Genomic DNA, 13989 nt, shown 5'->3' with positions numbered 1-13989 from the left:
CACTCCCAGGAAACACAGGACACTCATACTCATTGGGACTGACCCTGAGCAGGGTAAACAAAAGAGAGAGAGGGGAGAGAATAAGAGATAAATAAAAATACTAAATAATAGAGCGACTGACAAAGAGAGAGAGCAACTCCGGAAAGAAGAGACATGAGGGAGTGATGGAGAGGGGCATAGGGAATGAGTGAGCATGGAGAAATAGTGAAGGAGAGTGGTAAAGGGAGAGAGAGAGAGCTAGAGAGAGAGGGGGAAGGTGAGTTAGAGCTAGATAGAGTGCGATAGAGAGAGAGACAGAGGGAGAGAGAGAGAGTGAGATAAAGAGAATGGATCGCTGAAGGCCTTTCCTTCAGGCTGTTTTGTGGCAGATAGAGTAACAGTACTGTGACGTTGGCGACACAATGGCCATCCATCACGGGGACATGGCATCTCACAGGGATATAATCAAATAAATAAATCATCCTGTAGTGCTCTGGGCTCCTGGCTCTGGTTGGGCCGGTGAGGTCCCTTGTTCTGCAGGACAGGGCGAACGTGCAGTAGCTCTTGTCAGACCTGGGTTTAAATACTAGTTGATATAATTTCAAATTCTTTAGCTGGGCTTGATTGAGCTAGAGTAGTTGCCAAAGTGCAAACCGCGCCCATCTGGCACTCCAGGCAGGCTAAAGCAAACACTATTTTTGGGTGAAAGATTTTAAATAGTATCTGAACCCAGGTCTGACTCCCGTGTGTGACATCACAGGGAGTGGAACGACACCATCACATAGTGATGGATAGAGCAGAAAGGCAATCTCACCTAGGTCCCCAGGCACCGACAGCTCTCTCTCTCTCATTCACTGCTACACCTAGCCCGGATATACCTACATCTCGCCCCCTATCACTGCTTCACATAGCCCCCAGACACTTACATCTTTCTCTATCACGCTCCTTCTCCCTCCCTCTCTCTCTCACACTCTCTTTTCTATTGTCTCTATATTTACACTCTTAGAAAAAAAAGGTGCTATCTACAACCTAAAAGGGTCCTTCGTCTGTCCCCATAGGAGAACACTTTGAAGAACCCTATTTGGTTCCAGGTAGAACTCTTTCCACAGAAGGTTCTACATGCAACCCAAAAGGGTTCAACCTGGAACCAAAAATGGGTTCTACCTGGAATCGAAAAGGATTATCCTATGGGGACAGCCGAATATCCATTTGGTACCCTTTTTTCTAAGTGTAAACATTACATCATTGCTATATCTTCCTCTTTATCACTGCTGTCCTTTCTCTTTCTCGCCTTCTGTTATTTCTCTCTGTCTCAGTAGACAATCCTCCTACTCTCTCCTATAGTCCTTCTTTCTGACCCCAGCTCACTATATAAAACCTAAAGGTGATAAAACCAGTCTTCTCTCTCTCTCTCTGAAATATCTCTGTTCCCTTCACACTAGGATCAGGCTGTTCCCTCTTTTATGTGTCCACGTTCATTCACTGATTCGATAATCCTCAAATCATCATTCCATTCCACAATGACTGAGTGATGGTGTTTGGGTTATTTCAATGTTATAGTCTAGTAGTGATTTCCATTAGATTTCCCCTAGTCTAGCTCTGGTTGGCTGGAGCCATATTCAGGCCAAGAGGGGATTAGATTTGACCTGATGTGCATATTTCTCCCAGAGGTCCAGACCAAAAGGTCATCTAAAGATAGGAACGATTAGAGGAAATGAATAAAGAAATAAAGGTCCAGATTATTACTATAGTCTGGTACTCCCACTGAAGTGTTATGTAAGGGGCTGATGGTAGTGGTGCTTGTTTGCTCATGTTATGCCGCGTTTATCTCGCTGCTGCAGATGCTGAGGTGTCATAGTCACAGCAGTCATACACGTGAGGGCATGAACAAATAATACATATATACAGGAGCACACACACACACACACACACACACACACACACACACACACACACACACACACACACACACACACACACACACACACACACACACACACACACACACACACACACACACACACACACACACGCAGGGAACACACAGGAATGTGCACGTTGTACGCCAACCTCTCTACTTGATATGTGAAATGTTTTGTTTTATGTAACCAATGTGCTAAAACACACAAAGGATCCAGTTTTCACATCAAAAACATTCGAAGTGTGACTGTGAAAAAAAGGAACAGAGTTGTCGCAGAAATTGTGAGAGATGACGATGGTCACGGGAGGGTGAAAGTAAAAGGAAAAGGAGGAGCAGACATCTGATCTGGATCCTATGACTCCGTCCTATAATTGCATTTCACAACCACTTTATTGCCAGAGAGAGAATGGGAAAAGGAGGGAGAGAGAGGGATAAAGGTATAGAAGGCAAGAGAAGGAGAGAGAGAGAAAGAGAGTGTATAGTTGGGGACGGGACCCGATAGCAAAAATAAAGATATATAGAGAAAATGAGACCTTTTAAATGTATAGATTTTTTTTGTTACCCATTAGCATACAAAACAAGTTCAGTGATATAAATAAACTCGTTTAAAAAGAAGATCGAATTCACCTTTGCCTCGTCGAAGCAAAGTGTTAAGTCAATTTAACAAAATATTGCCTTTCAAATTAAGAAACAATAATGTCAGTGTGTTTGAGCTGTTTGCTCGTTAGCTGACATTAAGATCTAACCACAGAATCGAGGTTGTTCCCCATCTGTTTCAAAACAACAGCCCATTAGTCCAACTACCTGGCTGTCATCAGGGAGGGAGGCACAGCCGAAGCGTTCAGAGCTAGATATGTCAACTTCACATTAATTAACACCTCAATCAAGCCTAATTAACAATATGCTCAGCTCACACAGCTTAGAACAAATAGAAGCAGGAGCAACAGCACACTCCTACACGACTTGAATAACAATGAAATCTCTCTCTCTCCATCCCTCAGACACAAACACAAACAGAAGCACAGAATACCAAAGACCATTACAGTACCTTTATTCTCTCAGGATGGCAGGCAGATGGAGGGAACCAACATAGACACACACACAGCAATAAAATACACACATTCCATTCTCCTTTTGTGAATGAAGGCTACAGGTGCATGTTTTGTAAAGGATGTTATAATGTAGACAATAGAAATCATACAGATGTGCCCGTGAATGCTGAATCTATGAGAAGTAGATGTTGTATCTATGAGAGGTATTTCTATGTCCGCTATTCCTTCACAGCATGTGGGAAGTTGACGGGCATCAGCGATCCTGTCACCATCAAGACGTCTGGATCCAGGTTCGGATCCTGGATGACCGACCCTGCAGCACCGGAGGGAGATACACGGGTAAGACACAGACAATCAATCAAATTTATTTAGAAAGCCGGTAGGGTAGGAAACACATTTCAATATATGATATCTACCAGTAAATGCTAACTAAGGCAACAATGGATATGCAACCAGGTATTGAAAAAGTTTAGTCCGAAGTGTTGATTAGTAGGCTATTTGTGATGCGCAATTGTCCTGATGCACTGTTTGCATCAGGGGTGTAGACATGGATGGGCCTGGGTGGATAGAGGCCCACCAACTGGGGAGCCAGGCCTTTACAGCCCCACCCAATCAGATTGATGTGGTTTAAGCATTGTTGTGGACTTAGACCGTCAAGCTATAGAAAGACAAACAAAATACCATAGGAAAACATAGGATCTTTCACACGGGGTGCCTTTCCATTGCTGGGCGGGCCGTTTGGGAATTTTCTGGCAAAATTAGAGTATACCCACTTCTCCAGACACCACTACACCACTGCATAGGGCCGATGGAAAGACAGTCACACACAGCATGATGTTAAAGGATAAGCAGTCCATAAACCTCGACATAATAAGCCAGTAGGTCGCAATCATAAGAATACAAAAACACAACCATTAAGTATTTCCCAATCTAAATGTACAACTATTACTTACCATTGCAAAAAACACATTTCACTTTTAGCACACAAAGTAACCAGTGAACTAAAGTTTAAAGTGGACGGCCTCCTGAGTAGCGCAGCAGTGCTAGAGGCGCCACCACAGATCCGGGTTCGATCCCAGGTTGTGTCGCAGCCGGCCGCGACCGGGAGACCCATGAGGCAGCGCACAATTGGCTGTGTGTCGTCTGGGTTAGGGGAGGGTTTGGCCGGCTGGGATGTCCTTATCCCATCATGTTCTAGCGGCTCCTGTGGCGGGCCTGGCCGCCAGTTGGATGGTGTTTCCTCCGACACGTTGTTGCGTCTGGCTTCCGGGTTAAGCGAGCAGTGAGTCAAGAAACAGTGCGGCTTGGCATACTGACTGTTACTTTTGATTTTGACCCCCCCCTTTGTTCAGGGACACATTACTCCATTTCTGTTAGTCACATGTCTGTGGAACTTGTTCAGTTTATGTCTCAGTTGTTGAGTCTTGTTATGTTCATGCAAATATTTACACATGTTGAGTTTGCTGAAAATAAACACAGTTGACAGTGAGAGGACGTTTTTTTTTTGCTGAGTTTATGTAGCAAACTAAAAACACGGAGCTTAATGTTAGCTACTGTAGATAGCTAGCTAGCTGCTAGGAGGAATTCATGCCATTGGAGGAGTGGGTGAGTGACTGACTTCCCCCCCCCTTGTTTTTTGGTGGCTATACACAGCTAGAGATGCAGGTGTCATTTTGTTAGCTAGCAAGAACTTGAACGACTGTTATCCAGTTAGCATATCTCTTGCGTTCGCAAATTCACTGTGGCTATCTACTCCGATTTCAGAGCACTCTCGTCTGAGTGTGCCAGAGCGCAGAACAACTGGTTAATTTTCGAACGCGCAACATCCACTGAGTATGACCGGTGTCAATAAACATCGGCAATTTTTTTAAATTTTAGTCAAGAACGCTCCAGATAACATGTAAACAGCCTAACCAGCTCTGCTAAGATGAGTAAAATAGTCAGTAAGGTGTCTGGAAGTAGCTAGCTAGCAAGCTAGACAACTTTAGCCAGTTAGCTTGGGTGCTTGGTTGGGGACAAGAAGGCATCGGCAGGCAAGCTGCAGAAGGACGAGGAGGCTACAATTTCCCATTGTTTATCATTGGAATTTTGACGGTCAGCTAGCTGAAAAAGTTTGAGAGGGTTTATCTAATGTTCCTTCGTTAGATTTCGCTCATCTTGCTCTGGCTAGCATTAGTTATTGATCTTGTTGTTGTTGATGATGTGCATAACAGAGAGAGAGAGAGAGAGAGAGAGAGACTACCTTTTCATGGTTGTTTGATCAATAGGACTGTAAAATTCCCAGATGTTAGAGGAATCCTGTGGTGTTTACATACAGTATTTGCAGAAATCCATTCACGTGTATTTTGTGGCTTTTAGTGAATGCGTTCTATTGATCTAAAGTCACACTGTTGTAACTGCCTGTAAACACACAGTCCAGTTCAAAGTGAATGATGGCAGATGTGACAAATGGCTTTTTTATATAAAGGCCTACTGTAGCTCTGATTGGATATTGCGCACCTGCCTGTGTAAACTCTGGTCCTGGACAAGACAGATGTTTTTATTTTGTTTTATTTACTGCAGTGTCTATTAATTGTCCAAACGCAAGGCCGCTTTCCCACTCTATGATACTATAGAATTTTCACAAATGCCTTAATTCTATGAATTTATGAAATCGTGAAAATGACCATATTTAAGTGATCGCTTATCAGAAAATGTTTTTAAAGTGTCATATTCTTCCTGGGAGTGTACTATATATGAACATTTTAAAAAGATTTAATGTTGCTAAACTGCTTTCAGTTTCACTTAAAATGCAACAATGTTTCACAAACATAGCTTCTGATGGACTAGCCAATGGTTGACTTAGCTAGCTAGATTTATCTCCCCAGAGACCAGCAGTGTTAACCCTTTCCTTTCCAGCAGAAACTGAAGAGATTAAATCAGAGCGTTATTGAAAATATTATTATAATTATTGATTATTATTATAATCATTAATTTATAAATCCTTAGCCCTTCTCTGAATGCGCAGAAGGCCCATTGTTCCCCACTGTGTTTGGGTTAGTAATGATTTGTAGAGTGGCTCTATTTCCCCCAGAATGCATTTGTTCACTATTCTGAATGTCTAAAGAATCCATATGTTGTTCTGAAATATGAACACAGAAATACTGGACTTTTTTAACTCTTATTATGTGTTGATTTGACAAAATAACAATCATGGTCTTGAATTGGACTCGCATTTTCCTGGTCTCGGTCTTGACTCGGTCTCGCTTTAGGTGGTCTCGACACAATACTGGCTGAGACACACACACAAACACATACAGACACACACACACAGACACAGGCACAAACATATAGTATATATACACACACACACACACACACACAAACACACACACACTTCAGCCATCCATCTACATGGAAAGTCCAGCTCCATTAAGGTAATGAGTTCATGACCTTGGTACTGTGTTTCACTCCTGTTGCTACTGGAAGATCAGACTAAGTGCTTGACAACATTGCATTACCCTCACTCAGATCATGCACACACACACACACACACACATTTGTTTTACTATCCTTGTGGGGACCAAACAATTGATTCCTATTCAAAAGCCTATTTTCCCTAAACCTAACACGAAACAAAAACCGGCTGCACGCGTGCGCCATCGTGCATCAATTTATTTTGTCCCCCACACCAAGCGGGATCACAACACGCAGGTTAAAATATCAAAACAAACTCAAACAATTACATTAATTTGGGGAGAGGTCGAAAAGCATGAAACATTTATGGCAATTTAGCTAGCTAGCTTGCACTTGCTAGCTAATTTGTCCTATTTAGCTAGATTGCTGTTGCTAGCTAATTTGTCCTTGGATATAAACATTGAGTTGTTATTTTACCTGAAATGCACAAGGTCCTCTACTCCGACAATTAATCCACATAAAACGGTCAACCGAATCGTTTCTAGTCATCTCTCCTCCTTCTAGGCTTTTTCTTCTCTGGACTTTATATTGCGATTGGCAACTTTCATAAATTAGGTGCATTACCGCCACCGACCTCGTTCGTCTTTCAGTCACCCATGTGGGTATAACCAATGAGGACATGGCACGTGGGTACCTGCTTCTATAAACCAATGAGGAGATGGGAGAGGCAGGACTTGCAGCGCAATCTGCGTCACAAATAGAACTGACTTTCTATTTTAGCGCTTGGTAACGCAGACGCTCGTTGGCGCGCGCGAGCAGTGTGGGTGCAATAATTGAATAATGTAGATTTCTAAATGTATTTTGCAATCCTAATCCTAATCCTGATTCTTAACCTAACCTTAACGCCAAACTCCTAACCATAACTATAACCCTAAACCTAACCCGAACCCTAACTCCCAAGCCAAAAATGTTCCTTTTGGGGACAGGCAAAATGTCCCCACTTGTCCAGATTTTCCTTGTTTTACTATCCTTGTGAGGACTTCTGATCCCCACAAGGATAGTAAAACCAAAAACACACACACACTTCATTACCCTCACTCAGATGACATCATTAATGTCGCTGAGTTGAGGTGGCCAGGCTGTTGAAAGCCCTGACACACCCACACACCTGTCTGTCTGTCTGTCTGTCTGTCTGTCAGTCAGTCGGTCTGTTGTTCTTCTACTAAGCTCTCCTGGGCTGGTCATCTGTTGAAAAAATAAAAAGGCGAGACATTCATTACTGAAACACATTCAAATTCAAATGCAGAGGATACATCTGTGTGGTCACCTTAGCCCAGACGGCTAGGTCACTAATGAAGGGAGGGTGTCAGCGAAGATGTTTATACAGTATTTCAGCCAAAATGTTTTCTTTAAAACATACACATGATTCTTTCATAGTCTTACTCATGTGTACATCAATGTGATTTGCACATTTCATTATTAAGTCATATGTGGGTATCCTTGCAATTGCTCTTTACCCATGGTTTTTCTGTGTATTGTTTAGGGTTGGGCAGTAACAGATTACATGTAATCCGTCACATGTAACTGATTACAAAAATTCAAAAGATAATCCATTACGTTACCAGCAAAAATATTGTAATCAGATTACAGATACTTTTGAAAAACGATATGATTGCTTCTAGATTTACTTTTAAATTCAGAAACGATGTTTGCGAAAACCAAATATTTTGACACCTTTTTGTTTTCTCAATGACATTCAAATCAGCATTGGTAAAAATGGCCGAGTTTAAATTTGTTCCACCTGAGCGAGTCTGACCACAAATCAGAGACCACTATGATGACAAACCAAATGTGTTTTGATGGATCACAGGAAAAGAGCAGGAATCGGCTTTTGTAGGCTACAGTCCAAGCTACAGTATGTTTTCAAATGATGTGACTGCTGTCAGCGTTCAAAGATTATACATCCAACTTGAATAAACGCTTGAAGATATGGACTAGAGCAGTGGTGTAGCGTACTGGCAATACGGATGGCTTATTATTGATATTTACATGAATCACACCGCTTCTCTCTCATCTGCGATTTACGGATTTTGGTTGTTGTGGATGGCTGTTCACAAATGTGTGTATTATGTGTATTAAATGTACGGAGTTTAAACTGCAACCAGTGGACCGGCAGTGAGAAATGTGATCTTGCAGATCCCAGCCTGTGGAATAAAAGTTCCTCCCCTCTAAACTCCTCTGTGATATTGTAGTCCAGCGCAATGAATGCAGGAGCTATGGATTCAAGGACTGACCATCCATGATACAACATTTTATATTTAATTATGTTTTGAGGCTATAAAGTGGTTGTTTACATTTACAAGCTTATATTTGGGGTTCTGATGGGGTACAACAGTTGAACTAAGCTAATGGGGCATTTATAAGTTATATTCTTCAGGAATCAATGGGTACATATCATTAATATTTAAGTGAAAAAATGTATGTAGCAACTAAATATTGCCACTTTAAGGGGAAAGTAATCTGATTACTTTACTGAGTTTGGGTAATGCAAAGGTTACGTTACTGATTACAATTTTGAACAGGTAACTGTAACGGATTACATTTAGAAAGTTACCTACCCAACCCTGGTAACGTCGGACCATGCACTATAAAACCGGATAAGTTTTGGCTTCTCAAACATTTTGAGGATACCAAATATCTTGTGGTGGAGGAATCATAATTAGCTCAGTAATATAGATAATTAAGATGTCTTATCTGCATAATATGCTTATATAATTGAACTGTTGAACTCTTGTGATTAGAATGTATCCCTTCGGACTCTGGTGTTGGCAGTTGCACTTCCTCCCTCATATGGGCCTCAGTCACCTGGGGTCCAGCGAGGGTAGGAGTCAGGCTTGTCTATCACATGTCCCTGGTGCTATGCAGAATATCGGAAAGATAAGAAGACAGGAGGGAACATTGTCTTCATGTGTGAATGTCTTTACCTATTTTAAACCATGTGAAGGGATGGCTTGATTCATGGGGAACCAATTACTTGTCTCCGCGATGTCTGTGCGCCAGTCACTTCCTCCTTTGGCCTTAGGGGAGATAAGGTCTGAGACAAGATGTATGGGGTAGTGTCTGGAACCATTGTACGTCATCTCTGATGTTGCACCTATCCTGGGATAGTGTATGACCCAGAGGCTCACTCACCTCAGGACATTACAATTGATTTATTCCATAGAATGAGTTGGTGTTTCTGGACTGTGAAGTACCAGGGACGAGATCTTAGGGGCCGAACTCTGTACAATTGTCACGTCCTGACCATAGTGCTTATGTGTTTTGGTTGTTTTAGTGTTGGTCAGGACGTGAGCTGGGTGGACATTCTATGTTGTGTGTCTAGTTTGTCTGTTTCTGTGTTCAGCCTAATATGGTTCTCAATCAGAGGCAGCTGTCAATCGTTGTCCCTGATTGAGAATCATATATAGGTGGCTTGTTTTGTGTTGGGATTTTGTGGGTGGTTGTTTTCTGTGTCAGTGTTTGTGCCACACGGGACTGTGACGGTTAGTTTGTTTTGTTATTTTGTATTGTATATAGTTTTCATGTTATTAAATCATGGAAACTTACCACGCTGTACATTGGTCCTCCGATCCTTCTCGCCTCTCCTTGTCCGATGAGGAGGACGAAATAGACTGCCGTTACAACAATAAAAATAGTCTTCATAACAAATGCTATCTGGCTGGGGGGGTACTCCTTTCTCACCTTGTGACCCATTCCATACATCTGTCTGTCATGTAGACTAAGAGGGTGTATCTGCTAGAAAACATATTTTGCATACTTTGTATGTCAGAGCTACTCTCCACAACACTCAAGGGCGTTGAGTCGACCAGCCTCATTATTGTAGAAGCAATTACTCTATGCTCCCTTATTAATAAGGTTTGAATAAAGTAATATCCTCATTGCATTTACATTTACATTTAAGTCATTTAGCAGACGCTAATTGGTGATTGACCTTGTCTCTCCTCATTATTGATTAGAATTTCCATGACAACCAAACAAAAATAAGTTAAGAAACTTAAATAGCTGAAGTGAGTAGTACTACTTCCATATGAGTAAAGCAAATGCAGTTTTTTGAGTAAGGTATACTTAAATGTAACGCCCCCACTAAGCCACACCTCCAATAATTTCCCAGTGTGCCTTGCCTTTTCTATTGAATTGTAGAGATACAACCCATGAATGCATTTGTTAGTGACAGTAACATGGTTGTTGAATTCGAAAATGTTCAATCCTGTGGCCTTCACTAAGTGAGTTTGTAGGCTAATGGTATCATTATTATTGAATCATTACATGTATCATAAGGCTCTATACAGTGGCCAGAAACTCATAGTCTATAGGCTGTATCAGGCCTGCAAGTAGGGTTGGAAAATTCCACAAACATTCCAGTAATTTTACAATGTGCTGCTTGTGAGTGGCAAGGTGGTGTGAGAGTGTATGAGACAGTAAGGCAAGATAAAGTAGCTAAGTGGGACCGGAAAATATGTGCTATGTATCGTTTACATCTGTGAGACCACGTGTAATGTGTTCTAATAGTACCAGGAAGACAGATTAGATGTGATTGATCACAACAGAGAGGTCCTTTCTTTCTTTTTCTTTCTTTTGTTCTTTCTTTTGTTCTTTCTTTCTCTCTCTCTTCTCCAAGAGCCATAGGGAGAATGCAGCTGAGATGAGCATTTTATCCGGAATGATCCGCATTATTCCCAAGAGGCTCATTCCCGATCCCGGCCTGACGCCGCCTGCAGCTGCCTGTCATTCCTGACTGTTTGTATTCACAATCTCGTCTTGGTCTGCTCCGTCAGGAGGCAGGAACACTGCTTCCCGCTCCGCTCGGAACTGAGGCTCCGATTTAATGAGGCTTTCTGTGAGCCACACGTTTATATGGCTCCCATCTACATAATGGTGCACTGAGGAGTTTGATATGAGGGTTTTAAAAGGACTGCAGGGTGTGTTTTATCTTGTTTGTATTATAAGGTTGCTTCTGACTCTGCGTTAATGTTTCCCCTGTTCTTCCTTCTCATCTGTTCTGTCTGTTAGGTGTGGTACATGGATGGTTACCACAACAACCGCTTTGTGCGGGAGTACAAGTCCATGGCGGACTTCATGACGACGGACAACTTCACGTCTCACCGCCTCCCCCACCCGTGGTCCGGTACAGGTCAGGTGGTCTACAACGGCTCCATCTACTTCAACAAGTTCCAGAGCCACGTCATCATCAAGTTCGACTTCAAAACCTCCACCATCAGCAAGTCCCGGCAGCTGGACAATGCCGGCTACAACAACATGTATCACTACGCCTGGGGCGGCCACTCCGACATCGACCTCATGGTGGACGAGGGCGGGCTGTGGGCCGTCTACGCCACCAATCAGAACGCGGGGAACATCGTGATCAGCAAGCTGAATCCCAGCACGCTGCAGATCATCAAGAGCTGGACCACCAACCACCCCAAGAGGAGCGCCGGCGAAGCCTTCATGATCTGCGGTACTCTCTATGTCACCAACGGCTACTCTGGAGGGACCAAGGTGTACTACGCCTACAGCACTAACTCCTCCACGTACGAGTACATAGACATCGCCTTCCAGAACAAGTACTCCCATATCTCCATGCTTGACTACAACCCTCGGGACCGTGCGCTCTACGCCTGGAACAACGGACACCAGGTTCTGTACAACGTCACACTGTTCCACGTCATCAGCTCACAGGAACTGTAACCACAGAGGCAGGACTATATACAACATAATATATCCACACAATAGAAAGAGAGAGATCATCCTATATATGAACATATATCTATGAGAGACTTTATGGAAAGAGTATCATATATAGTATATCGTAAGACTGTACTACGAGAGATTTGATTAAACGTGACTGGAACTGCAACGTAGATGAATGTGCTATAGTCTATTGGAATTAAAAAGATAACTGTTTGCTAAAAAGGAAAGGAACATGATACATCTAGAGTTCAAAATGATATATTGGACTGGAAAGAACAGATGCCAAATAAACATCACGCCTTTTTTAATAATGAATAGTAACTATCGTAGAAGATTGTCTTTGTGGCTCTGTGTCTGTCTCTGGATGTACTGTACCTCCTTCCTCCTTCCTGGACTTATCTCAGGGTCAGGGAGGTCCAAGCAATGGACTATGGGATTGGTTATTAACTGTTTGCCAACCAGGACCCCCTGGCCCCTCAGACAGAGAGGGAGAACCTCGCCCCTCGAACAGATAAGGGGAAAACAGAGGAGAACCTGGTCAAATGTTTAGAACTAGGACATTTTTTGGAGAACTGTGGGAAGAACCAGGATATTATGTCCAGAAGACCACTGAGCCTATGACCACAGTCTGTCACACACACTTGTATCCATTCAGTAGCAAATAAAGAAGTCTGTAAACAAGTAAACAACAACAACATCAACATCCATGAGAAGACCTGGGCCTGTATTCACCAAGAGTCTCAGAGTAGGAGTGCTGATCTAGGATCAGGTCCCCTCTCTTATGCGTTATGTTTGAAGGGCAAATCTGATCCGAAATCAGCACTCACTTTTTGAATACAGTCCCTGACTGCTGGGGCGAACTGTTGTATTGTACAAGAAGAAGGCCGGGATTCAATCGGAGCCGTGTAGTAACGCACTTGACATTTAAAGGTAAATTGATTGAGCCAACATCTGCAGCGTTTACGTAGACGCAACCGCCGCGAACTTTGCCTTTAAACGCCGAATTGTCGACTGCGCTAAGACGCGCCTATTGGATTGAATCCCGTTTGAAGACTCTCCTGTGTTTGTGACTCCGTGTGAAACAGCCTTGATTTGCATGCGTGTTTTTTTTACCATTCGGGTCTGCTACCTTCTGAATGTCGTTTTGCTGTATTATGCTATACCTATAGAAGGATTTGGGATTTCAGGGGAGGGGAGTTACAAAGCTGTTTGCTTTTTCACTTGTTTGTTTTTAGAATGTTTTTTTTCTTCCAATCAGAGAATTTTTTCCGGGGGGGGGGTAATGTTGTTGTATCACCCCCTAACTGTTGGCACCGGCTTTGCTTCTCTGTCTGTGTTTAGTTGGAACATGCGTGGGAGAACCCTAGCTCATATCCAGTTTATATATTTCAGAAGATTAGAAAATAATAGAATGTATCACGTAATATATCCAGGAGACCTGTGCTCAGTCCTATGGCTTCAACTTAATCATCATCAGCCTATTGTTTGAAGTATCCCTCTTAGTCGAGGGTAATGATGTTAAATGTATATCTCCCCTCCCACCCACCTAGCAAAGAATAATGCTGTTTAAATGTAAATCACATCGCAGAGGACAATGGCTTTTCACTCTTTTTGCGCTTTTGCTGGACGTGTGTTGTACCTGAGATGAGATAGTTAATGATTTGTGTCAATAAACAGAGAATCTTTGTTCCGAGCTGATGCCTCACACAGTTTGAATGACAAATTATTGATCGCCATGGAGCCACAAAGGGGGAATTGAAGAGCCACACAGAACCACAGGTTGCAGACCCCAGGTTATGGCTGCTGTTTCTGTGCAGGTGACTGACTGCAAGACCACCTCATGGGTCTTACTCTAAAGTCATGTTTTTTTGAGTGTATTCTGCTTCAGATAAA

At 42.6% G+C, this 13989-nt stretch overlaps 1 protein-coding gene across 2 annotated transcripts in view; it reads left to right on the top strand.

Moving 5' to 3' along the window:
- Positions 1 to 13789, top strand: part of LOC139552063 (noelin-like) — a 56480-nt gene extending 42691 nt beyond the window's left edge. For both annotated transcript variants that reach the window (XM_071363436.1, XM_071363434.1), the window contains exons 5-6: positions 3185 to 3291; positions 11419 to 13789. In XM_071363436.1, the coding sequence (XP_071219537.1) occupies positions 3185 to 3291; positions 11419 to 12093 (782 nt within the window). In that variant the 3' untranslated portion in view covers positions 12094 to 13789. The remainder of the gene's footprint in view (positions 1 to 3184; positions 3292 to 11418) is intronic.
- Positions 13790 to 13989: the final 200 nt, after the last annotated feature.

This window comes from Salvelinus alpinus, chromosome 24 (assembly GCF_045679555.1).
Source record: "Salvelinus alpinus chromosome 24, SLU_Salpinus.1, whole genome shotgun sequence".
In the NCBI taxonomy this organism is placed as follows: domain Eukaryota; kingdom Metazoa; phylum Chordata; class Actinopteri; order Salmoniformes; family Salmonidae; genus Salvelinus; species Salvelinus alpinus.
The sequence above is the reverse complement of the archived record's forward strand: the minus strand, read 5'-3'. Positions and strand labels throughout refer to the sequence as shown.